At 38.6% G+C, this 25,693-nt stretch overlaps 1 protein-coding gene across 1 annotated transcript; it reads left to right on the top strand.

Moving 5' to 3' along the window:
* Positions 1–6,749: 6,749 nt before the first annotated feature.
* On the top strand, positions 6,750–15,348 carry MGST1 (microsomal glutathione S-transferase 1). The gene is made up of 4 exons (XM_026070457.1): positions 6,750–6,826; positions 9,570–9,717; positions 11,885–11,979; positions 14,742–15,348. Exons 2-4 carry the CDS (start codon positions 9,592–9,594, stop codon positions 14,986–14,988), a joined length of 468 nt encoding a protein of 155 aa, XP_025926242.1. The 5' UTR covers positions 6,750–6,826; positions 9,570–9,591; the 3' UTR covers positions 14,989–15,348.
* Positions 15,349–25,693: the final 10,345 nt, after the last annotated feature.

The raw sequence follows: 25,693 nt of genomic DNA, 5'->3' as shown, positions 1-25,693 counted from the left end.
GCTACCAACAGCTCAGGACAGTAGCTAAAGACAGGTGATTATTATTAACACCTTGCTTACATGGAGCACTTAAATTTTTCCTTGCAGATAGTTACTCCTCAATAATAACCACTTGAGCAGCAGTCCACCTTTCCTCTCCCTGCTTCAGCTCAGATAAGAATGTCCAAAGAGGCAGACAAGCTGCTCATTCTATTAGCTAAACATGACTCACATCCCATCAGTGACACACAAATAGTGAGTTAAGAAAATCCAGTTTTAGGTGATTAACAATGAGCAACAGGTCCATTCAGCCTATTCACATGCATCTGTGATATGAACCCAGTTAAGATTAACAGTGACCAACGGTTTATACCATCATAGAGCTGTGTAGCACTCCCATGAAAAAATGAGCTTGCTTCAATCCACAGAGCCTAGTTCTTTCACTGTCTTACATAAATACCTACATTTACGTATGTATAGAAAGCACAAAGTATGATTTGGGAGCACTTTAAAAGTTAACTTTACCTAGCTGCCCACAGATATAAAGGTATAAAGCAGTAAGCCCTTTTGTAACAGCAGTTATTGATTAGTCTTTTTAGTGCACCAGCAGTCAGTCCAGGGCTAATGATTTGAAATTAGTTGAAACCAGTTTTAGATTCTTCCTCGTCAGAAAAGTAAGTCTGACATGTAAGATTGTCTTTCATTGAGGTATTGCTCATGTTCTTGGGTTTTAACTCATCAGTCTGAATTTTAGAAATAGGATGATAGGACACTCATTCATGAGTCTAAGATCATCATTGCTGAATAGCACAATTTAATGATTTTCCTGTGCACCACTGAATTATGCCTCAGTATCATCCTGTGAAAGCTGATACTAGTGTTTTGGACAATGAGGAAGAAAGCTTGGATGTGAGTTAGCAATGGTGCAGCTGATATGAAGCTGTACTTGTGCAGATTGGCTTTATGAATAGATAAAGGATTTCAAGCTTGCAGTTGTACCAATCACAAAGACTTGAAAATTCACTTAATTCTACCCAAGCATCTCCTAGTAACCTAGGTTTTCCAAGTTCCAGTCTGCTGTGTAGCAGATATTGTAATGGCCACAGGTGACATTTGAAAAAATTACCTACTCCTGGTATAGTTCCGGTTTGGCATAACTACATTCTACCCATCTAAAATACTGCGTGTAATTTAAGTTTCAGATGTTAGAGGGTTCTTCATTTCCCTACCTGCAAAGTCTGTTGCAGAAGCATAAAACCACTAACACTTTCTCCTCCCCCTCCTTGACAGTAGCTCTTTTCAGCCGTAAGATGCTGAAGTAATTATAACAGTCTATGAAACAATGTGGGGTTTGTGATGGGGTGCATCACGGATTCTCTTTGAAAGATTTACAGCTAACAGCAACAATGGAGTTAATGACAGAATCGCTACTTCCCCATTTGGGGCTAAATAACTGACTAGCAACAGCTCTGACAAAAGGCTGCAACACACATAGGAGTGAGGTGGTTGCTAGTGAGGCTAGGAATTACTTCTTAATTTTTGTGGCAGCTTAGCAAAAAAGTGCCTATGCAATAGACTTAGAAATCCCACCACACAAAGAGTGAGGTAAATTTGATGGGCTTATATGTATCTTGCACTCAGTGCAAAGAAGGCTGGGCTTTTTGCACCCTTGGAAAGTTGAGTAATGTGCACAGATTAGAATATTAGAAGACCGTAGTCTTAAAGAGTTGAAAAACTTGTGACAGTTTTTTTGGAGAGTGAGATTGTAAATGTCTCTTTGGATCCCTCCTGGAAGGTTTTTGTTGGTGGTGTTTCTGAAAGTGATAGCAGTCAGTAAAGACTGACCATGAATCTGAGTTGACAATCTGACCAGGATGAACATATATGTGGAACTGGGAGAGGAGGGAATTCAAAAAGAGGATGTACTAGTTTAGTTGCAGTGTAATTTCCAGAAAAAACTATAAAGTTTTTGCTTGTGTGTCTAGAATGTCTTTTCTGCAGAGATACTTTGACAACCTCTTGCTAGACACTGTTTTCCAGCTCTGTGCCTTGTCAGTAGCTCACTTAAACTGATTTTAAGCCTTCCTTGTGCCTTTGAAGTAGAACAATGACATTGCAGCAAGAAACCTTCCAGTTTGGTTTACAGTTTTAGAATTTGCTTGTGCTGCTAAAGTACAGCAGTGGTACTACAGCAAGGAAAACCTATCTTTACTAGACTCTTTTAATAGTGCCTTTGATGAGTAAAACATTAATGTCTTAAAATCCATTTTACTTTCTATAGTTTGTCTCCTTTCTGGACCTTGTTCAATCTGTGATATGAAACTTGATAGCTCATTCTACTTGTATAATGAATATTCTCTTTCTGCTTCTTCGGTGTTGTTTTAAAAGGTCACATTTTGTTCTGCAAACTGTATTTAATGTTTAACAAATAACTCTTCTCATTGGATTAGTTTAAAAGTAACTTACTACGGTGTTTGCACAAATCTGTCTTACTGACACATCTGAGCACTATAATGACATTGAATCTCTCATGGCCTTTAATGATATGAAATATCTTGCTTTCCTAACAGAAACAGCTGTAAAAATGGAGTAACATCACAAGAACTGAGGTTAATGCCCTTTTCTCTTCTCTTCAGTAGAGCATGGGACTTAAAATACCTCACCACATATGCATTACTGCCAGCTGCAAAGATGGTTCTGTGCTGCTGACATATTTTCAGAAGCAAGACAGTTGCTGCAATATGCACATGCAGTGAAACAGTAATCAAGACAAATAGTATTCCATGATGTGCATAAATTGACCTATGCATGCCAAAATCCCTTTCTGAGTTTTTCCTCAACCAAGTCTTTGAGAGCCAAAGTCTGTAGGGCACCAGTCTACAGATATGTGTTGGAATATTTCTTATGATACGTCCACGTACTGACTTTTGATCCTTGTGTTACATGTTCCTCGAAGCAATGGTGCTACTTAATGGAAGACAGCAAGCGAATTTAGAGGACAGCCTTACCCATTGTCTCTTTAAATGACCAGCAGGTGAGCTTTGTGGCTTTTTTAAATAATGTGTTAATGATGTAAAACTGAACAGAAAAACAGTTCCTGTGAACATATTCTGGTGGGGATTCTCTGCTCTCACTGTTTGTTGGTCACCACATACTGTGAGTGGTTGCATAAATTATACACTATTGTTTCTGTGTCATAAGTGAGTGACTGGACTTTTATAAACAACCTGAGTTCCACTACTGAGAATTGTTGCTCTCCAAACAACGCCATGAATAAAAACCTATTCAAATGAATGCTTGATAAAAAAAAGCAAACACAAGAATTGCAAACATGTGCAAACCAATACCTACTAAACAGCTAAACAAATGCCTATGAGTCTTTTATTATTATTATCTAATGACATTGCCTAGAAGCCCTAATCTTGAACCATTTGAATGCAACCTGGCTAGGTCTGTGCAAACACAGAGCATTTCCTGCCTTAGAGCCCTTACAACAAGAATGCTGTTTTGTGCTGCAGCTTGTAAGTTTGTTAAAATGAAGAACAGTTAAGACATATTTAATGAGTTAAGACAAATGTAAGTATGTTTTGATGAAACTGTTAATGATTCATGGTTATGTTGCCTCAGTTGTTATGTCTGTTCTTGAATATATTATCTCCCTAGCTTCATGGTAATTCCTCTCCATATTTAAATCTTTATTTTAATCAAATCCATGTCATTTTCACATGTCCATTTTTCTTCCCTTCTGTGTATTTGGGATTTCAGTTTTGGTTTTGTCCTTACAAATCATCATGACTGAACATACTAGAAGAGAAACACTGGATGTATACAGATTTTGGAGTTATAAGCTGAACCAAAAGGCTGCTTATGCCGCAGAAGCCTTCACTGAGCCAGTAGGAAGCCTTCCTAACTGAACAAAGATCCTTGCTGGCTGTTTTTGAAGCAGTTCCCCAGATACCCTAGATAGCAGTTTCAGATCTTCTGAAGTAGAAGCATGTGAATCACAGTTAAATTATATAGGTGTGTCAACATTTGATAGAGCAAAAGTACTTGCTAACCGGGGGGAGTAGGTTTTAATTGAGTAGCACAAAAACTGACGGTGGTCTGTTATACTAAACATTCTGTAAGACTTTTCTTTTGGCATTTAGACAGGATGTCAGATTTTAGGTTAAAATATGTACTGAATCTTACAGTGTTCATGATTTATTTTACTTTATAAATCATTAGTTGATTTAATGCAGGAAGCATTATTTGTCAGTTTTACAGAACAGCTGTTGTTTGAGGAAACAACTAATTTATGTTAGCAAGGTGGTGATGAACAGAAGCTTCAGGTGTGGAAAATATATTATCGATACACTCTTTACCAGTTCAATTATGGTGAATAAATGGAGACACGGATGGAGACAGAATGGAACAAGGCTGATCAATATACGCTTCTCCCTTGCCTTCCTTGTAGTCAAAAGGGGATGATTATACTTATCTGACCTTATCGGGCAGTATCCATTCCTTGGTGGAGGTTAAATGAAAAACTCTTGTATTCCCACTTCTATGCTGACCCTAAATTTGTGTCCTGATTCTATTGTCTCTGGCTGTACGGACAGTTTTTCAAGTCAATGGGAAAACTGTCATGAAAAAGAGCTGCTCACATGAATGAGGTTTGCAAGATCAAGCCCTTCATGATCAGTATAACCCTGGGCATTGGGCTGAACGGCATCCCTGATTTACAAGAGTAATCCTATTAGCATCAAAGGGACAATTCACATGAGTGAGGACTGTGAGAACGAGCCCCTCAGGAGCAACTATCACCATAGTTATGTATCTAACCTCACTTAGATCACAGCAGTTTTCAAATGTTGTACAGACACTTTATGCTGCTACTGAACTTTTAAAAGAAAATGGACCTTGAGCACAAGTTCACTTCTGCCTTATTGACTACAGCCCTGGTTTTGCACCCTACTTACAGACACTTCTCCCCCCGCAATCTTAAGTGGTTCAGGGTTTGCAAGAAATATGGGCTCCTGTTTTCTTTTTCTTTCTTTTTTTGTTTTCCTTCTTTCCCTTCTTTGCTTTCTCTCTCCTCCCTCCCTCCTTCTCTCCCTTCCTTAGAATTACGGGAATTAAACAATGGTAGGAAAAAATTAGTAAGGTGTTGGCCTCAAAACTCTAAGGCTGTGAATGTATAAGCTTTCTCAATTTCAACTGTTTTTTTTAAGATTGCATATATCAATCTAAAATTCCATAATCCATAAAGCTGAAATGAGAAATCCAAAGGAAAGGATGATTTTTGTAGAATTTTTGGATGCATTTCTGCTTCTTTTTATATTTACAAATCTAATGAAAATGGTCTTTCTCCAGGCTTTTTGGTATTTCCAAGTCTAGTTCTGAGAAGTGCATATAAAACAATCACCAACTTTTGTTTTCAAGTATAGTAATGGGAGTTTAGTTTAACTCTGTTAACTTACCTTCTTTTTAAACTGGCTCCAGATATGAGTTAGTTTGAAAAAAAAAAAAGAAGGTAACAGAAAATCATTATAGTTATATTGTAAAAGCACTAATCATGGCATGTGATTGGGCTATATTATGCGTTAGGTGGTGTACAAATATGCATGAAGATACAATTTCTGCCTTGAAATAACAGTTATGAGCCCCAGAAATGTTTCCTGTTTTTTTATAAATCCATTCCCTGGGAAAAGAAAATCTGCAAAATTTGCACCCTCTTGCCCAGTGTAGTTACTCACGCTCATTCAAGTTGTTCTGGTGACTTCAGTGGAAATACTATTTGCTGTGTGCTTAGGGAGAACAAAGGTTGTGGCGAGTCCAACTTTTATAACCAGGTTTAAAAATGGTTTTGATTCTGATGTCCTTGCTCTAATGAGTTATCTCACGTCTGACGATTAATAAGAACAGTCACAGAAGATCTGCAAACACAGGCACTTACCTGGTGGCATGAAGCATGCAAATGATGTCCATGATGCTGAACATATGTAGCTAAGACTAATTTTCAGTAGTGATGCAGCTTTAAAAATTGTCTCACTTTCTTTCTACATATCTTATTTCTGAAATCTTTACTGCATAGCCGAATAAATTTGTCTATATTTTTATCAGTCTTTTTTGTTATGAGCTTTTTAGTCAAAAACTTTGTTACAGTTGTGAGGAAGAGAGTCAGGATCAGTGTCATTTTCTTTGAAGAATCAGTAAGAAGTTTTAATGTCAGGTTTTCTCCTTTCTTCACATTTTAGCGTGCTGGCAGAAAACATCCATGGCCAATCCTGAAGTTCCCTTATTTTGTTATGCTTTGCAGAACAAAAAGATGCATACAAACTGTGACAGCCCTGACGGTTTAGCAATGCAAACATTTTTGCCTTTGGTAAAGGTTCAAACCCCCCAAAACAATTTAGGTGCCCACAGCAGTGAGCTTCAAAGCACTTTAAGTAATGCTTTAGATAAGCGCTCGGCCCTCCTAGGAGCTTGCGTGGCCAAGGTACACGGGACGCTTGTAATGAAGGTGGGCTGGGGTTGCGACCTTCGGTTTTTCTCCAGGATTTTAACATTATCTCGAAGTCCGAGGATGTTCAAACTAGAGGGTTTGTTTGTTGTTTCTTTGCCCGTCCTTCCCCGCAGTAGGCCGCGCGAGGCCCGAGGCCTGAGCTACGCGCACACGTTTCCTCCCCGAACAAGCCCGGGCACGCGCAGCCATGGCGGCAAGTGCGGCGCGGCCCGGGGAGGCGGGGCACGAGGGGGAGGGCAGGGCAGGCCGGGCCCGGCCCGGCCGGGGCGGGGGCTCAGTGGCGGCCGGCAGCAGCGGGGCTCGGCGCGGTGCCTGCGCGCTCCGAGGGGACCGGGCGAGGTGCGTGAGCGCTGCGCGATGGCGGCCGGGCCGGGGGCGGCGCGGCGCGGCGGGAAGGGCCCCGCTGTGGCGGCGCGGCGCTTCCGGGCGCCCGGCCGCCGTGCGGGCCGCGGGGGTGGGGAGCGGGGCCTGGCTCCCCCGGAGGGCACACCAGCGTTTCCCTCGGAGAGTTTATTTATTTCATTCTCTCTCTCTCTCTCTCTGTGTGTGTGTGTGTGTGTGTGTGTGTGTGTGTGTGTGTGTGTGTGTGTGTGTGTGAGGGAGAGGGAGAGGGAGAGGGAGAGAGAGAGATCGTTGAGACCTCTTGCCCCGCGGTTTGAGCGGCAGCGGGTGGGTGGGCGCGGGTGGGGTTGACCTGGTGCCCGGTACGGTCTGACGGGGCTGCTCTGTGCAGGGTCKGYGCCCCCCCCCCAAAAAAAAAAAAAAAAAAAAAAGTTTGTGAAAACCCTGAGGTATTTTACAGAGGGTTTGGCCCATTAAACTTTGCTGTGGTGTCGCTCCTTTGGGGACCGATGTAGGCAAGGCAGGGAGACACTGCCTGCGGGCACCGCAGCTGCGCGCTTGGCGCTTGCTACCACCGACTTCCCCAGAGAGTACAGTGAGGCACAGCGCAGGGGCAGCCGCCCTTGAGGTTATGCACACGCGGTGAGTGTTTGCAAGCGCCCCACCTGGGATACCCCCGCTCGCTGTAGCCCGAGGAGACGCTCCCCAGGGTTTGGGTGCCTAAAGGTCCCACGCCGGTTTTGCAGAGTCATGGGCCTGGGCACGGCAACCGCGGGCAAAGAGTAGGACAAAGTCCCCAAAGTCTCTTTACCCATCCGCTTTGAAGGACCCGTGCCTGGGATCTAGATATGTGCACTTACCAGATCCTCGTTTGGCAGGCAGGTTTTGCCACGGAAAGGTGTTACGCATCCAGATCAGGCCATTTGTGGTTTCAGTAAAAATAGCATATCCCTTTAAACCCTATGCTGTTGTACAGTTTAGGGTTTGTTATGGCTTTTTTGCTGGGGTTAAAACTATGAATTTTTCTCCTTCAGTAAGATTTTTGATCCTGCCTTTTCCTAGTGAAGACAGGGCCTGAACTTTGTGGAAATTTGAGGAGGCTAACCCCTCCAAGTAGGGAAAATGGATTAAATGCGGTACAGTTCCAGTTGGAAGAACAGACAGAAGTTGGTGAATGGTTTCTCATGACTTTGCATGGTTCTTGGATGCATTTTCAGCATGGCTTTCATTTTCAATAAGGAAAAATGCTCTGAAGCTACGGATTTATTGTCTCTTTGTTCTGTGAAACTCTACCCAGTTTTTGGTGTGATAAAAAGTCAAAAATTACAGTTTCTGTTCCCTCCCTAGTGCTTCCTTAGAAAATCTTTGCTGAATCGCTGGTTATCTCAAGAACTGCTGCACTGTAATGCGAGAGAAAAGAGTTGTATTGAATTTCCCACAGTCCCTAGGCACACTGCTTGGCCCTATGACCCAGACACTCTTTTTGGATGGATAGAACCAGGAGCAAAATCCCATCCAGGTCCAGGCAAGGCTAGGTTTGTTTCACCAAGCAAGCAGCTCTTCACTACCATGTTGCCCACCTCCCCACCAAAGATGCCCTTTGGGAACAAGTGTTTTCTGCTGCAGCCAGCTGATTGAGCCTCTCTTGTTCTGTAGTAGCTGGCTCTGTTGCCTTGCTGAAGTCAACATGAGGGATCATTAGTTGTACATAATATAACTTTCTTATTTTATTAAAAGCATACTCTAGGAAATATTGAAATTAACAGTGACAAAGGAAAATTTATTTTGGTCTCAAAATGAATGAAGCAGCCAGTAGCTAAGAAATACTAGTTTTATGGATTCTTACTCACTAGATGCATGATTAAAACACTTGCTAGGCCAAAAGCCTTACACCATGCAGAGCACAAATTGAATGTATGAGAAGACGTACGCTTGGTTTTATATGGATTCAGTCCTCATTACATTCTTAACTTTATGGAGTTGATACATGATACCACTTCCATAGGATTGTGGTTTTGGTACAATCTCATTGGAAAGACACTTCATTAGCTTAAGCCTCCCATCCTAAAAGCATAAACAGTTCTCTGCTTTTCTCTTGTTACAACTGACTTTGAATTCAATCTTTGCCTATGAATTGTGCTAAAACCAATTTTTAAGAATTAGGTCTGAAAGAAAAAAACATGCATATATAATTGGCTTTGATCACAAGTTATAGCTGGGAGAGAAGATACTGGTTAGTTTGGAAGCTGAAGTGCAATTATAATTGTGTTATTTTATGAAAAAGGTAGGCAATAGTAATTTTCCACTTCAACCATTAAGTTGGGAAAACAGTTTTATAAGTATCTCATCACACACTTTTTATCCAGTAATTGTTTAGGGAAATTCACTAGTTAAAATGTATTGGTCTAAGTGGTGGTATTAGAAAAGTGTACCAGTTTCTATAACTAAATTTGCTTTGTGCAATCATGTTAAATATTTTGGTGATTTATATTTTGACAGTTTAATAAGCACTTACTACAAAAGAGAAAAATTAACTGGTAGCATAATTTCTAATCTTAAGATATAACATTATGTCATTGTGAAAATAAACTGAAGAAAAATAAATTTATTTGAAAATAAATGTTTCACACAGGAAAAATTGTGCTGTTGCTGCAGTGATGCTAAAGAAAGCTATTCTGACAGTTTTGTTGCTGTACTTTCGATTATTGTAATGTTAGTCTTTTTTTTTTTTTTTTTAAAGGTCGTTTGTGAGAATTGGAGAAATGGCTAAACTGACCCAACTAATTGACAATGAAGTCTTCCGAGCTTATGCTACCTATACGACTATTGTTCTTCTGAAAATGATGCTAATGAGTTTTATAACAGCATACTTCAGAATCAGAAGAAAGGTAAGAAACTGAATACTAACTGGTAGAATAGAGTGAAATTTCTGTTAAAATTTGGAGGTATCAGAAATGCTTCTTTTCTTTTCAGCTTTCAAATACTGATGCTTTCCATGTTGGGTTTTGTGGGKTTTTTTTTCTCCCTCCCCTGATGATGTTCTGGGTTTGGCCTATTGGTGCTGTGTCAGCACCAAATGGAGAATGTCTTCTATCTAATTATGAGACTGTCTCTTACAGTTGCATTTGAGTTATTCTATCCTTCCAAAGCAATTTTATTCTTTTTAAATAAGAATTTTTCCTAACTGTAATTTTCACTGTATTGCGCAGAATGCTGGTGTTGGGGGTACCCAATTTAAAAAGCAAATAAAGTGTGATATGGAGCCATGTTAAGTGAATAAACTGCTAGTAGGGTCAGGAGAGGGAACATGAATTGGATTTTTATGCATTTCTCGGCCTGTCATCCAGTAATTTTAAAGCTCTTTACATTTCCTAATTGTTTTAGCCTTTTCATTTCAGGTAGGTCATTATAAAAAAAAAAAATCATTTTTTAGAATGAGAAGTGGGCTAAAAGTTTACATGGATTGAGAAGGAGGCTAGACAAGTATATGAGAGATGCACTGAGTTTTACTAAATAAAACAGAAACTGCCTCTAGCTTAGGAGAGAGTGCTGGTGGGACACGTCATGTGTTTGCCCTGTTCTCCGTCTTCTTTAGGCATCTGTTAATGGCCGCTGTTGGAAACAAGGTCCTGGGCTGAAAGAACCCTGGGTTTGTCTCCTATGGTTCTTCTTGTGAGAACTGCATGATGGTGTGTGCTTCAAGGATTTTGTTGCAGTCCTGTTGTAGAAATGTTGCTTTTTGTTTTCCCTGGGTGTAAGGGAACCCCTCAGAATGATTCTGTTGTTCATGATGTTAGTCAGTGCCTTTTATTATGAGGTCCTAACAGCACAGTGTTTGAGCTACTGCTGATTTCAGATAGCTCTCTAGGTGTTTGGCACAGCTGAAAATTGAGCCTAGTATAGCACACAGATTGTGCTGTATTTTCCAAATAGATCCTAGATTTCTGTGTCTTAACCTTACTTACTTTTGCTCTTGCAAAAGCAAATCAGCTGTACTAGTCCTGTATGTAGATCCAATGAAGTCAGGTATTAATGTTCATATTGTGTTATTGTCCATATGTATGCAGACGACAATAGGACCTTCATTAATTTGGATTTTCTTCTGACGGATAGTAGTATTGTGAATGGACAAATTACTGAAGTCACTTTTATTTTCTATTTAATGCAAAAAAAAGTCTTTAAAAGAGAAAATAGGCAACAGTGAAGAGTTAAGAAAAATGGAGGAAAGCAGTGAGCTGAGGGAAAGAAAACTTCACTGATGCTGATACTGTTAACATGTCTCCAGAGTTGAGGACAAGAATATTTCACAGAAAGGGAGCAAGGCTACCTCAGAAAGCAATCATGTAGCTCTCTTAAAATCAAAAAGTATCTTGGCTGTATAGCCAGGACAGTCCAAAGTATCTTGCCACAGATGTTACCACAGATGTTACTGCACATGGTAACAAGGAGAGATCTATTACAGTCTGCACTAACTGGAGTATGTGGTGTTTTCATACAGTGTCTTAGGGTATTTGGAGGTAAAAGGGTAGTATAATTGGCAAGATTGGTACCTATGAAGAAAGGAAGCAACTTATTTGGTCATAAACGGGGATGGGAGTAAGCCTCTTGGATGCTGTTGCTGTGTGACTTCTGAAGAAGGAAGGGGTCCAAAAGGGCTTTAAGATAATTTGTCAGGAATAGTGAAAAAGAGACTCATTCAGTACTAACAGCAGTTCTACTTTCCAGTTCCTGATTCTCCTCAGCCCATTGGAATTGCTTCAGGTTGAGTATCAATCGCCGTCCATGTTTGTCAATCTTTTTATAAGAAGGCTTGATCTATATGCATAAATTGCATTACAGTAATTTGTCAGTATGCAAGCCATGTATAGGTTAGGTTCAAGAATTCGGTAATGCACTGAATAAGGTATTATTCCCAGTGCATTTAACTTCAGGTAAGTTATGTGAAGTTAGAGGCATTAGTAAAAAGAGTGACCTTTATATCAAGCTATCAAGCTCCCTTGACTAGAAGAAACATTCTTGCTTCTAATGTGTATTGCGTGTTTGTGTTTCAAATAGGCATTTGCCAACCCAGAAGATGTAGTATCATTTGGTAAAGGCGAGAGTGCTAAAAAATATCTGCGAACTGATGTAGATGTTGAACGTGTGCGCAGGTAAGCATGGGAGTCTATCAAAAATTATTATTAAATAGCATTTAATACTAAATAAGGGAAATAATTTCACCCTGTTCTCTTTGGCAAACCTATGTGTTTTTTGTGTTGCTTTATGTTGTAATCTTATAAACTAATTTGTCTAAATGAACAAACTATTCCCYATTCAAATGGTCAGCATGCATACTGAAATAATAAATCATTGTTTGGCTATAACGGCTAACTCTTGGATAGTATTCAGTATGCATGGGGGAAGTGGTAAGAAGATTGTAAAATGTGATTGTAAATGTGATTTAGTATGAAGCAGTGAGTTATGCTAACTGTAAATCAGCTTTCTATATAACTTGAGCATGAACTGTGATGGTTGCATCTTTTGCTAAAGTGTAAAAGAAATAACAGGGGGAAGAGGAGTAAAACTACTATGAAACTCGGGGTTGTAATGAGGGCCTAATCTAGGAAATTGTGGTGAGTGGGAATTGAAGCCTGTGCTGTTTTTGCTAGATTGAATTGGGATTGCTCACTAATGTGTCAATTGTGCAGGAAAGTTGACCAGCCTTCTGGAAGAATGCTATTAATAGTATGGCAGTGTGCAACCTTCAGTGTATGTATTTGGCTCTGCAAGATTCACAACAGAATGTAAACTGTATTTCAGTGGACTAAATGTTGCAGCTTATTAAATTTTATTTGTGGTAAAAAAATTTCTGTTACCAAAATCATATCTTTGGAGTTGCTGTTTGATACACTGTTTGATTATACCTGTGCTAACAAGGGGAGCTTTAATGTCTTAATGTTTTCCATATCTTATTCTTTAGTGAAGCTAACAGTTTGTTTGCTGTATATGTGGTGGGGGTTTTAGGGTTTTTTTTTTTTTTTTTTTGGTACCAAACTTGAATGTGAATGAACTGCTCTCTTTAAAACCTCCATTGGGGAAGATTTTGAAAATAAGTACCAACTCTGATTTCAAAACAGTGCATCCTTGAAAATGTAGATGTTTGTAGTTCCATGAAGTCTACTATATTTATGTATTTCTCTCCTGGATTAAAATCTCAGAAAGAAGAGTCTAATCTCAGTGGGCAGTAAAAATGCTCTGAATTTTCCTTTTCCCCCCTCCTGTGCTGTTCAGGGAGTCGTTAATTGTTTAATTCACTGCTGTTAAAAATGAGCACTTTTTGGTGAGGAGTCATTCCTTTCTATTTGTAGTTTCTAAAAGGACAAAAAAAATCGATACTAACTTTACTACCAGGTACCTTTTTAACTTGCAATATTACCTTAGGAAAATGACAACTACCTCTCAGAGTCATTGACAGATCAGATTTTTAAAAGACTCTGTTCTTAAATCCTGTGCAATTATTTTGCAGAACTGTTGAGACTTCCCCAGAACTATTAACTCAGCCTGGTTCTAGTGACCCCACTGGTGTTGCAACATCTTTTTTTTTTTTTTTTCTCACAACAATACCTCCTAATGCGTGTTTACTATATCTTCTTTTGAAAGCTTCATAGCAACAGAATGTCATATAGATTTAAGCATGGCTTGCTTCTCTTCTGTATAAGTGACTGGGATTTGTTGCATTTATAGATAGGAAGAGACACTGCTTTCTTCATTGTATTTGTTTGGAAAAACTCAGTTGCAGGAGGATGTTTTTGCTTGTAATGATAAATGCGTTCAAAAAGCAGCGGCAAAACAGCACTATTATCTGTTTCTATTTGGCACTGAAATTTGACATAATTAGTAAGGCTTAGAAGTTGTTTCAATGAGCAAATTTGGCTGGATTATAATTTATCTAAAGAGGTAAAGGGAGCAGGGAAAGTTCAGGAAGAGGTGTGGAAGAATACCTCAAGATCAGGAGTTCAGTCTCAACACATTTTTAGTAAATTATGTTATGGTTTCAAAATTCAAACATTTTTCAGCTATTTTAGTGCTTAGTAGTGAAGAAAACGAACCAAAAGAGTAACTCACAACTGCTAGATGCTTCAAAGTAACATTCTTCAAGATGACTGAATTTCCTGAAGTTTTGATAGAAAAATAAAAGTTTTTTTGCTTTGAAATTCACTATGGAAGTGGAGTCCAAAAATGACATTGGAAACTGTCAAATACAGCAAGAACAAAATGTATTTGTAAAATTCTCTCTTTTTTTTTGCATATAATGCAAATTGAATATTGCTGAGTACTGTTCTAAGTTAAACTGTATATACAACACAGAACATTAACTTCAAAATTAAGAATAGATAAAAAGATAGGAGAAATGTCAGGACTATGCAAGTGAGAGCATGTTTCGTATTTTCTTTATGGAGGCTACATGCTGAGTTTATAGATTTGGAATAGACCATCTGGGCCAAGAAGTCTAGTACTTGCAGTCACAGTCATCCAGGTAATTGATGTTCAGTTGAGAGAGGTTATAAGAAAATTCCAGCTGTGTCTCTTCCTCCCTTTCCTTTCCTTGCATCCCTGTCCACCAAGATGCAGTCATACACCTGATGCAAGTCCCCAAATATTACCATGATTCTCGAGAAAAGCCTGAGGCCTTTGATGCAGAAGATCAGAAGCTCAAAAATACAGGGTGCTGCAAGAGACAGCAGAGCAATGTCAGGTGAACATGACAAAACCATCTGAGGAACTGAATTAAGTCCCACACTGCAGGGAAAGGCAGCGGTTGTGTTAGGACCTTAACAATAGCATTCTTTGAAGATACTAAAAAATAATGAGGCTTGAAGTGGTTTGTTCAACAAAATTTAACACTATAAAACAACTCTGCTTCTTTCCTCAGAGGCCACCTGAATGACCTCGAAAATATTGTCCCATTTCTTGGCATTGGACTGCTGTATGCTCTTAGTGGCCCTGAGCTGTCCACAGCCTTGCTGCATTTCAGGATCTTCGCTGGGGCTAGGATCTTGCACACTATTGCGTACTTGACTCCTCTTCCCCAGCCTGGCAGAGGTTTGTCTTGGGCAGTCGGGTGTGTGGTTACCTTCTCAATGGCATACAAAGTGCTGAAGACTGGGCTGTACCTGTAACGGAGCCATATCTTCTGTGTATCGTTCGACATTCCACGTGAAGTTTCCAGCAGCGTGTGTTGATATCTTGAATGAGCCATTGTAAGTTTTACATGGTGACTAGAATTCAGTTTTTAACAGAGGTTTTTCATTCCTGTTTAGAAATATTTTGTTTTAGAGGGGGGGAAAAAAATCCTTCTCCCTATATTCCCTATTCTTGGGCTGCATTGCCAAAATATTAGATTGAATTTTCTTTGTGATTTGTCAAGTGCTTATGATTCTAAACATACGATGATGCTGTATTGATAGCATGTGTGGTAATTTTCTACAGATGCACTATTTTTGGCTGTATCTCTGAAGTCTAAATCAATAAAGACAAGAGAAAAAAAAGTGTTTGTATTTTTGTTTTCATTTTGACTCTTCTAACTGCAGCCAGCAAATAGAATGTCACTATATATCAGAAGGAGATTCCAATCATACAGTTCTTTGAAGAATATTTACCTTAATAATAAGATATAGCAGGTGATGATAGGCTTTTTATAAAGAAACTTTGATGAAATTGTTGTTTGTATAATCCACTTTGGGATTAAAAACCCAAACCACAGCAGTTCCATTTTTCTCAGTTCAATAGATTAAAAAAAAAAGCATTTGTGCTAAATTCTGTTTAGTTACACTGGTGAAAATTTGAAGTAATTCTTTTTGTTGAAGTTGCTCCAAATCTAGGTTTTGTAACTGGATAAAGTGTGGGTACTTTGTAGAGGAATTTCTTTCTTTTGGATGAATTCAGCATAAAATGAGTGACACCTGCAAATGTATATACCAGGAAATTCAGAAGTGAATATATAATTAGCTTCTATGTCATACTGCRTTCGTAAATATGTTGCTGATAGAAAATTTTGCTCTTTGCTTATATTTTTCTATAATGTAATGTGTTAGTTTGAAATACTTTCTTTAAAGATTCTTTCTGGTCTTTTTCCTTTGTTTGTTTTTGTAGCTCTGGTATAAATAATAGCAATAGAGTTCAAGAACAAAAATAACCCAAGAAAGACTTTATATACAGTGAGCTGGTCACTGAATAGTCTCTGATTTTTGCCATTTGAAACTTATGTATGTCTTGCATCTGGTTTTCCTTTGTGCTTTTCTGCCCCTGAAGCTGTTCTGTTAGATTTTGCCATTCCAAGGACAGCCCAGAGAGGGGCTGAAGAATTCTTTCTGCTGCCTCTGAATGCCAAAGGCTTTTCTATTCTTTTTGCATGGAAGTTGTAGTGCAAGGCGTATCATAATAGGGCCTACATATATAACCACAGTTGTGAGATAAGTCAGTGAAAGCTCAAGTATTACACTAGGCTGTAACTGGGAAGGCTGACAGGAGGAGTCAAAAAGGACACAGATAGACTGGTTTAATCCGAAGAAGGATGATTTTATTGCAATTTAAGGATAGTGTTTAAATCATGTCCACTAAACAAGGGAAGTGGAGGACTTGGATTCAACAAGTGAACACTAATTTACCAAGAATTAGATCTAACTAGTGAGTGATATAATGAAGAGATGGATCCTCTAGAAAGAGGATGCTTCAGAGAGGGATTAAAAGTAGAACACTGTGGAGCTTCAGTTCCTGAGATGGCAAAATAAGCACGCATCAGCACCACTTTATTACCAGGGAGTCCAACAGGAAACACAGACTTTTGCGTTTCTTCTCCTTGCACCTTTTCTCCACCACACCCTACCTGTGCTGTTTTCCTCCAGTTCTTTCTTCCACTGTTACCTTTTCCTGGGATCTTGGGACCAGCCCCTTGGATGGTGCAGTTGTAACAAGGTAAGATTGCGCAGTCAGCTCTTCCTAGCTTGAGAATGACTAGTGATGGAGAGAGGTGGCCAGACCTGTGCATTGGACTGGGGCCTAAACCAATAGATGTCAGAGTCAACTTGCTGTCTCAGATTGATCTGCCTGTGACTACCCAGTCTCCTTATATCTAAATGCCACCAACTAAAGCTGTATTTCCCTCACCCCCTTGTAGTTGCCTCTTCTTTCCAGCTGTGTTTTTCTATCCATTAAAAAAAGGGAAAGTAGCCATCATAGTCAGAGGGATCAGTTAGAAATTCAGCAGCAGAGCTAGTGCTTTCCGTTAGCATTAAAAATGCTCTTTTGGTGAAATGAGAGACTCTGAGTATCAGCTTTCTAACAGAGGGATTCTTAATAGGCTTTTATCCACTTAATTTCAAATTTTTTTGATTCTTTTTCTTTCTTGATTCATTTCCAAACTTTTGAATTTTTCTGGTATGCCTGCAGTAGGACTAAGAAGGCATAGTTTTCTGTATTCAAATCACCCAGTTGTTTAATTGTATAACGATAACACCTTAAGTCTAAAATTGAGATCTAGTTAATTAACAGACATGTTAGTTAGGATGTCAGAATGTCACAAATTGTCAAGCAGGAGTGATGCAGTCTAGTTGCCATTGCCAGACATATTCAGAAGCAGCATTTTCAACTCCTTTTGTATCAAGCTTCTGTGCGGAAATTTAATTCTGAAGAGAAATACCTGGAGCCTATCTTTATTTCTGTGACCTTACATTTGAAGCAAAACTAGTTTTAAATTCCTTCCATTTGCTCAATGGTATCAAAGCCCTGAACATATACTCGCTATATGCTGCGAAGTAGAAAAAATAAACAGAAACCCTTAGAAATACCTAGAGTGATTCAATATTATTCAGTGTTTCTCTTGCATTTATTTTAAACCTATATTTTTTTTTCCCTTGCTCCCAGAAATACCATCTGTGTATCTGGGTGGGGTACATGCTCAATCTGTGAAATCTGCCTTACCAGCTTCAGTGAAACTCTGACTTCCAGCTCTATGTAAGCATTTTATAGTGGCCCTTTTACAATGGCTTTTGCATTTCACCAGGCCTTATGTTAGAGATATATACTATATTTGTGTAATATCCAGTTGTTGTATAGGGATAAATATAAAAAGCTAGTTTATTTTTAGGATAGCTAGTAAAGGGAAGAAAGTTACGTTAGGTGAATGTACTGCTGAACTAAACCAAATTTTCACCCTTTAAAACATGTACGTTGTCTGTTTTCTTTTTTTAGTAAGGTGTGCACTGAAATGAAATGGATGTATAGCTGTCTCTGTAAGATTTTGTGCAGTGATCATAAGTTAAGAATTCATTTCATTGGCATACCTGTGATACCTAATGCTAAGTAAAGGAGGTGAAAAATAACCATTTTTTGTTTTCACTTCTAGGTGCAAATAAATGCTTGTAGCTCCTGGAATCAATGATGCCAATTTACTAAATGACTAAACAGAAAAAAATTACCAGTATGGTCTTGCTTTTTTAGCAGATCTAAAGAGTAGTGTGAGACAGATGCCCTAGTTGAAGCTGCCATTTACTGTGGATTTAGGACTGAGATTATCAGGTTCTATTATAAATCATTAAATGAAATAATTTGTAACTCTAATTAAATGACTGACTGTTATCAGCAGGTAGACTGCTTTTGAGCTGGTGAAAGTGCAGAAGAGGGTAGTCCATGGCAGACATAAAAAAAGAGGTCAACCCAGAGTCTTGTAGGCTTCAGTTTAAAATGCTAGCTYGCTTGGCTTGATCTAGTTAGGTGATTTCATCTCCAGTGAACTTCATGGACTGCTTTGTTTTTAGAAGCATAGACATGTCAGCTACTTCTGGATTTAGATTTCAGCTCTGTGGGTGAACCCTTATGTGGCTTTGGACAAAATTACTTTGTTCTGGTTTTCATGGCTGCAGACAGCTATGCTTTGGGCAATGAATTGTTGAAAGGGTTTGGTTACCGGCAAAGAACTCTGAGCTAGGACTTGCCATTTGAGCGTGACTTCATGTCCTGTCACAACAAAATAAGTGTTTAAAACTATTGATAGTGCATTAATGTTTCCTTGAATTTTCAGAAGCAAGTGTACATCTTAACCTCACTGCCTTCAAGGTATTTATTTCAAGAAGCTGGGTCAATGTTTCTGAAAGTGATGAAATTGTAAAGACATCAAAATACAGGAGTAGGAAGGCTTAGGCTCCTAGTTCAAATCACTTGTTAGTTTTCATATTTTATAGTCACCTGAAACGTGTTATAGTCATTAATCCATGCTTAGCCATATCTCTTCCTGGTTATTTACAGAAACAAATTAAATCTAGATTTTTTTTTGTGTGTGAAAATTTGACCAAAATATGTATCCTTTCTAAAGGTAAAAAGCAAAATTTAAAAATACTCTTTTAAAAGTCATAGGAATTTTGTCTGTTTTTTTCATGTTTTTCATTCCAGTGCTGAATTTGAAGAAAAACTTTTTCCATTGCAGCTTAGACATTGTCCTGCCAACTGAGATGGAGCATCATATGCTCTGTAAAAGGTTGTGTTGACATACATTGAAATACTCTCATGTTTAAATAACTCCTGCTGTTGGGCATTTAGAAAAATATATCTTTGTGATTCAGTTTAAGTGAAGCAATGCAGTATTAATTGGATAATGATTTTCAAACTTCCAAAGCTCTATTAGTCACTCCTACACATAGATTTTTAAGGCTAGAATGGATCATTAGCTCCTCCAGCCTGACCTCTAGTGGAAAATACGCTATGGAATGGCTGCCCTTCTGCTGAGGTTAGCTTGATCAAAGTATGTCTTCCAGAAGGGTGTGAGATCTTCATTCTGAGACTTTGGGAGACATTTTGATTCTGTTTTTTCTAGGACTTCATTTCTCTCTAGAATATTTGCGTACTAAATTTAGACTTTAAAAACAGTGTAGTTTTTAAAAATTAAGACAGTTATTCAGTTATTGTAGTGCAAGGAGGAATATGAAATATTTTAAACGGGTTCTTTCCTCCTACAAAGTACCCTCCTCTTCACTCCTGTACACTTTTGTAAAAATAAAAATAACCCAAAGAGAATTTAGAGTCCCTTTCCACATGTATAAAAATATTGCTCTTCTGCTTTGAAAGTAAGCATGAAAAATGTGAAGTATAATGTCTCAACTTTATCTGTATAATATTGTTAATTAAGCATTCTATAGGAATGCTATATATTCTGTAGGAATATATGTTATAGTGAATATGCACACACTGGACTGTATTCTGCACAAAATACTTACAATGTATGATGACATAACCACAAACCTATCTATCTCATGAATTCCATAAGTAATAGTACAGTGATGGAGGAAACCCCTTGCTAGGCTCGAGTGAAGCATCCTGTTGTGGGTGCTTATAACAGAGTGAAAAGTGACAACTCAAGCACACTTTCTTCAAAGTCTGAGGTGTAATCAGGGCAGGGGGATGATGGCTAACTTATATAAACCAGTTGACCTCCATTCCTTCACAAAGCATATTCAAATAATGCACCTGCATGCCAGGTGGCTGCCCTGGCCACGAGAACAGATTTGAGTGTCATTTATTTTTATGCATTAAAATAAGTTATTTTAGTTGTAGCCGCATGACCTCCATGGATGAATGTTTTTCTCCATTAGACCTTCTTTGCTGGTGGATCCCAGTGTGCATCACTACTGATAGTTTGCATCCTTCTTTTATTTTACATCTTACACATACTGGTGGGCTTTTTGGAGAGCATAAGAAGAGGAAGTTCACGTTCAAGAAATCTCTCTGTCTTTAAAAAGATAATGAGTTTTTGTCTCATGGGTACTGCTCATCCAGTGAGAGGGAATAAATTCAGGAGGTAGTAGAAGTCCTGCTGAAACAGTAAGGAGGAGAAAAAGAAAGGAAGGAGTGACAGGAGGGAAATGTTTTAATGACAGCGCAGCCCTGCATCAAGTAGCAAACTGCATGTAATACTAGTATTTGAAGACTAGTAGATTAGGCATTCTAAGAGAGAGGCAGATAGCATTCTGCTTCTACAGTTTTATTTTGTAAACTGGTTTTATTCTACCCAGTTGAAATTATTTTTAAGAATGTTTTTCCTTGTACATCCAATCATTATGTTTCTGCAAAGAGGATTAATACCTCATAATATATCAGAATGGATATGACCCATGGGCTGGCTCAGCTTGGTGTCTAATTCTGCCTGATCTGCTGCCCTTAAAAGTGTCTGTGGCATACAGATCAGCACTGTGGGAGACAGGAGGTGGCTTTGTGTGACTACTAACAACAGCCTGTGCTACTGCCCCCAAATTGACATCACACGTACAGCATTGGAGAGGATGGATCGCCTTTTCTTGCATTGAAGTTCACATTTGATACTTGATTGCTTATTTTTGGAAAAGTACCCTTTACATTGCGATACATTCATGGAATATCAGAAAGCTGGTTCACGGCAAAGAGGGGTCTACCTGGGAGTTGGGCAGAATGGGCTTAGTTCCCAAGGTTGTCCCAGATTCCTTGGAAGAACTTGTCTGTGCTTCATCTCTCTTTAATCCTTACTTTAGAGAGGAGCTATAGGGATCTGTGTAAGTGGAACTGCAACACTGAGTTACTGCGGGAGCCACACAAGTACTCAAGATAGGTTAAACTTCTTATTTCCTAGGTCTAAAAGACCTCTATGTAATTGTTAGAAAGGTAGAAGTTCATCTGCTTCATCTTTCAATAGCAAATGACATTAAAAACTCAGTTTTCTGTAATTAGTCTGCAGTTCTGTTTTAATGTACGTGAGTGCTACATTTACTAATACTGAGTAGCTATACGACCCACGAAGTTGTTTACTACATAAATGTTCACAACAAACCTATGAATAGGTGTAGTCCATCTTACAGATTGCATTTTTACAGAGAACAGCTGCCCAATGTCACAGAGAGTCAGTGGCAGCCAAGGTGAGAATGTTGTTCCTCATCTGCAGCAGTGTTCTTGGTCCATAGTAAAGTAGGTAGGCTTTTCACATCTTAGGCATACAGATATTTGGCAGTATGTTTTATTAGGATTTTAAGTTCATTGTTCCACGTTCAGACATCTGTCTCCCTATGGAAGAGCCAGCTATAAACTGATTCCTTTTTTCTCCCCAGCTGTTGTCTCAGTGGAAGGTCCTAATTCTGCAACTTAAGTACTCTTCATGTGGGAGTCCCTTCTGTACTCTTAAGGGGTGTTTCCATAAGAAAAACTCAGTTTGTTAATACAAATACTCCTTGGTATGTTAACTGGGACTGTGGCTAGTGCCACTCTGCTCTACTGTTGTGTCTCCTGCAATTGGAGTTTGCTGTTAATCTCTCCTTGTCCTCAGTTGGGAAAAGGGCCTGGTACTACTGGTCTGGCTCTCTAGCTGGCAGACTGCTTATTTCACTAATACTTCATGAGCACTTCATGATGATTATGATGATATGTTCATTGCTAATATAAGTGGTAAACACTAAATTTTACAATTTGCTCATTTGATGAGTTTTTAGAAGCTTTATCAAACTGGGATTTAATTCTACTTTCTGTTGATGCTCAAGCCCTTACTGGAGTTTGATATATTTGTATGCTTTCAAGGCAAATGAAGTCAGTTCTGCTGGTCCTCTCAGTTTTTCTTAGGATTGTTCTGCAAGTAAAAGCTAGAGTGCAATTTCTTTCTGTGTGTCTGGAGTTCCATGGTAGAGTTGTTTGTTTAAGGTTCTTTCATTCAGAATCAGTTCATTCTGAGTATTGTGTCTTTTTTCAAACATGTCAGGCTTACTTAAAAGAATGATTATTAGCTCTTCTTGTGTTTTGTTTCATCTTTTGAGCTGGCCCGAATGGGTTATTGAGTTTTAGTGTTAAGTACATTATCATTATAAGTTTTTATATATATTTTTTTTATTTTAGTCTTCCTTTCAAATCTTGTCACATTTCTGATTAGAAACAAGCATTCTTCTCTGTTCCCTAGGCATGGCAGTAGGTTTTTCCTCCCACTGATAGTGCTTACTTTTGTACATATTACCACTAGATGTCCTTCTTTAGCTTTTTTGTTAGAATTCAGAGCTCAGCATGTGAAGAATAAAGTAGCTGAGTTCTGCATCCCTGGCAGACTGTGTTGTAGGGGAAAAATATTTTGCTGGCCTTAAAGAATAAATTTATAATGGGTATTAAGGCAACCTACTGTCTCTATAAAGTAACTTTGTACTAAAAACCTTTATGGGAAAAACGACCTTTGTGAAAACAGAGTATTTAGCCTGTGGCTGAAACTTTGGAACACTTTGTTTTGCTTTTTAAATGAATAAGGCACCAAATGACTGCAACGTGCGAGTTCTTTGATTGAGGCTCTTAGTGAACTATACAATTTGTATTTTAATTGTTTGCTATTGTTTTGGATAGATAAAGATAATATTTTTTATATGATTTGTATTTAGAAGGGTAATCTGAAGGGAACTGGGGCTGTTCAAAAACTTAAAGTGAGTCAAGCAGCAGAAATAAAACTCAGGAGCCTTGAATGACTCCCTATATGACCTCTCTGAGCCTCTCCAAAGGAGAGACTCAACACAAACAATTGCATTGAAAGTGTCTGATAGTTACAGAATTCAACTTGGGAATTTAAAGGTGCTGTAAAAAATACTGCTTGTATTTATGTAAAACTGAGATGCCCTCTAAAGTAATGTGYGCGCAGCAGATTTACTTGTCATACCAAATGCCAGGAAAGTGGTGGGGGGCATCTCTGAGTGATCCACTTGGCACTGAGGTGGAGTATGGTGTCAGCATAATGAATAGGACTTGCTTGGTGGATGGAAAATATTTTAAATTGAGTTTTTATTTAATGGATTTGAACTTTTCATGCCCGATTACCTTTTTGCTGAAAGAGAACAATAATAATAATAATAATAATAAAGTGCAAAGGTTCAGTTTCATTCTAGAAATGGGGGAATGTGCTTGGAGAGCTGTCAAAAGACACAGTCAGATCTCAAGAACATGGAGCAAGGTAGCTAATGCTCCGGCGTGGATGTCCATCAACTTCTTTTGTGGGTTTGTATGTCCTTGTCAATGGTAATGTGACAGAATGGGATGAGTCATACACAGGGGCGGATGCCAGCAAAGGGTTGGTTAGGATCGGAGAAAGTATGTCCTTGCAAGGGAGTTTATATGATTTCTTAATTTGCTCAATTAAGTCTTATGTGTGCACAAATTATGGGGGAACCCTGCAAAATTAAACTAATAAGATTTAAAGGAACTATTCTAGGATATACAGAAGTAAATCCTTCCCACAGAAAGCTTAATCCATCCTATATCAGGAATGTGAGAAGGATGAACAAAAACAACAATCCTTATTAAATTCTATGGGTCTTTTCTTTCAGAAATAATAGCCTTGTCTCAACAAACTTCCATTGTAGGAATTTTTAACTCCACATGTACATCTGGGAAGAGAAATTTAGTTTAGATATGTTGAACTGTACTGAAAAAGAGTGCACATTTAACAGTGTGTGTAATGAGGGAGCACACACTTCTATCTCATTTGTTTAGTTCTCATCACTGTGATACCTGCTTAACAACATATTGACTATAGACAAGATTCAGAGACTAGTGAATTCAATGAAAAGGTTCCCACTGACTTTCACAAATTTGTATCTAGAAAAGTAGTCTTTAATATGTTCCCTTCATTTAATGAAGTCTGTGCACAATAGAGGCTGCACTAAAATATTTACTGCAAGCAACAGTGTCCAGATAAAATACAATATTTTGTAACATCTCAGGGGAAAAAAGCCTGTCAGGTAGGTGCCACCCTACTTCAGCTTTAACTCTGTTATAACTACCACTAGAAGAGGCTGGTCCATTGTTTGCGTATTCTTGATCACAGCAAGAGCTTTATTGATGATTGGCCTTTGACTTGGCGTTACTGATGGCTCATATGGTGCACTCCTCAGCAGGGGACATAAGAGAGCGCCACTTTAAAATAGATCCTGCTGGCCATGTGGTGCTGTTTTGTTCTGTACGCTGCTAAAAGGGCCACTGTCAACTTGAAATCTAGTCAATTAAAAACAAACAGGCTAATAGGAGCTTCATGTCCCCAAGTCCTTTTGCCAGTTTCTGTGGGATTGCAATCAATGGGATCCTATTTTTAATCATGTTTTTTTCACTCCTGTTTTTTTTTGTTTGTTTGTGAAAGAATAACGCATACTAAAGGAGGTACTGACTACTTCACTGACATGGAAGAGAAAGAGTGACTATGACTAAATGCAAAGCTCACAAAGTAAATAATCCACATTTCCTTTGTAAGAATAAAAAGTAAGAATAGAAGATATTTTTCCTTGAACTCTTTCAGTTACAAGAATATCATCTGAAAATTTACGTTGTGAGAGTTTAGCAGTGGAATAGAGAGACTGAGTGATTTTTTCCTGGCAGTTTCAAAAAAATAGTAATTAAAAGTGGAATGAAGTTTGTTAGGTTTGAATAAACATTTTTAAAATACTTTTTGAAATGAGCTGAAAAAATCAAACCTGGAGAAATCTGACTGGAGAAATCAGAATATTTTGTTTAGTAAAACATTACAATTAAATATTTTTACAGTGGATGCAATGGATACTCCATGCATTTGCCTCTAGCTAACATTTGACTATGTTTATACAACAACTTGTATCTAAAAAAACCCTTCATTAAAAACTTCATTAAGAGTTCCCAACAGTGCTTAAAACTGGTATCTGGAGTAACTCAAGAAGGTGCCTTTTTGGTCAAACAGCGGACTGCGTACTGGGGAATGCCATGGAAGACAGAGAGGGCTCTTGATTACGAATTGATTCCAGGGGCACTGGGGATCATCGGTTCCCATGGACTGCAGGGCAAATTGATGGCATTCAGCACTTTAGGTAGAGTGTATGGACACAC

Source organism: Apteryx rowi, unplaced genomic scaffold (assembly GCF_003343035.1).
Source record: "Apteryx rowi isolate R43461 unplaced genomic scaffold, aptRow1 scaffold_31, whole genome shotgun sequence".
Taxonomy (NCBI): Eukaryota; Metazoa; Chordata; class Aves; order Apterygiformes; family Apterygidae; genus Apteryx; species Apteryx rowi.
This window is presented reverse-complemented; position numbering and strand designations above follow the sequence as displayed.

Bases quoted from the DNA above. Each gene is read 5' to 3' on its own strand.
- MGST1 (XM_026070457.1), top strand. From the start codon at position 9,592: ATGGCTAAACTGACCCAACTAATTGACAATGAAGTCTTCCGAGCTTAT. The intron at 9,718-11,884 runs GTAAGAAACTGA...TGTTTCAAATAG, and splicing joins ACTTCAGAATCAGAAGAAAG to GCATTTGCCAACCCAGAAGA. The intron at 11,980-14,741 runs GTAAGCATGGGA...TTCTTTCCTCAG, and splicing joins GATGTTGAACGTGTGCGCAG to AGGCCACCTGAATGACCTCG.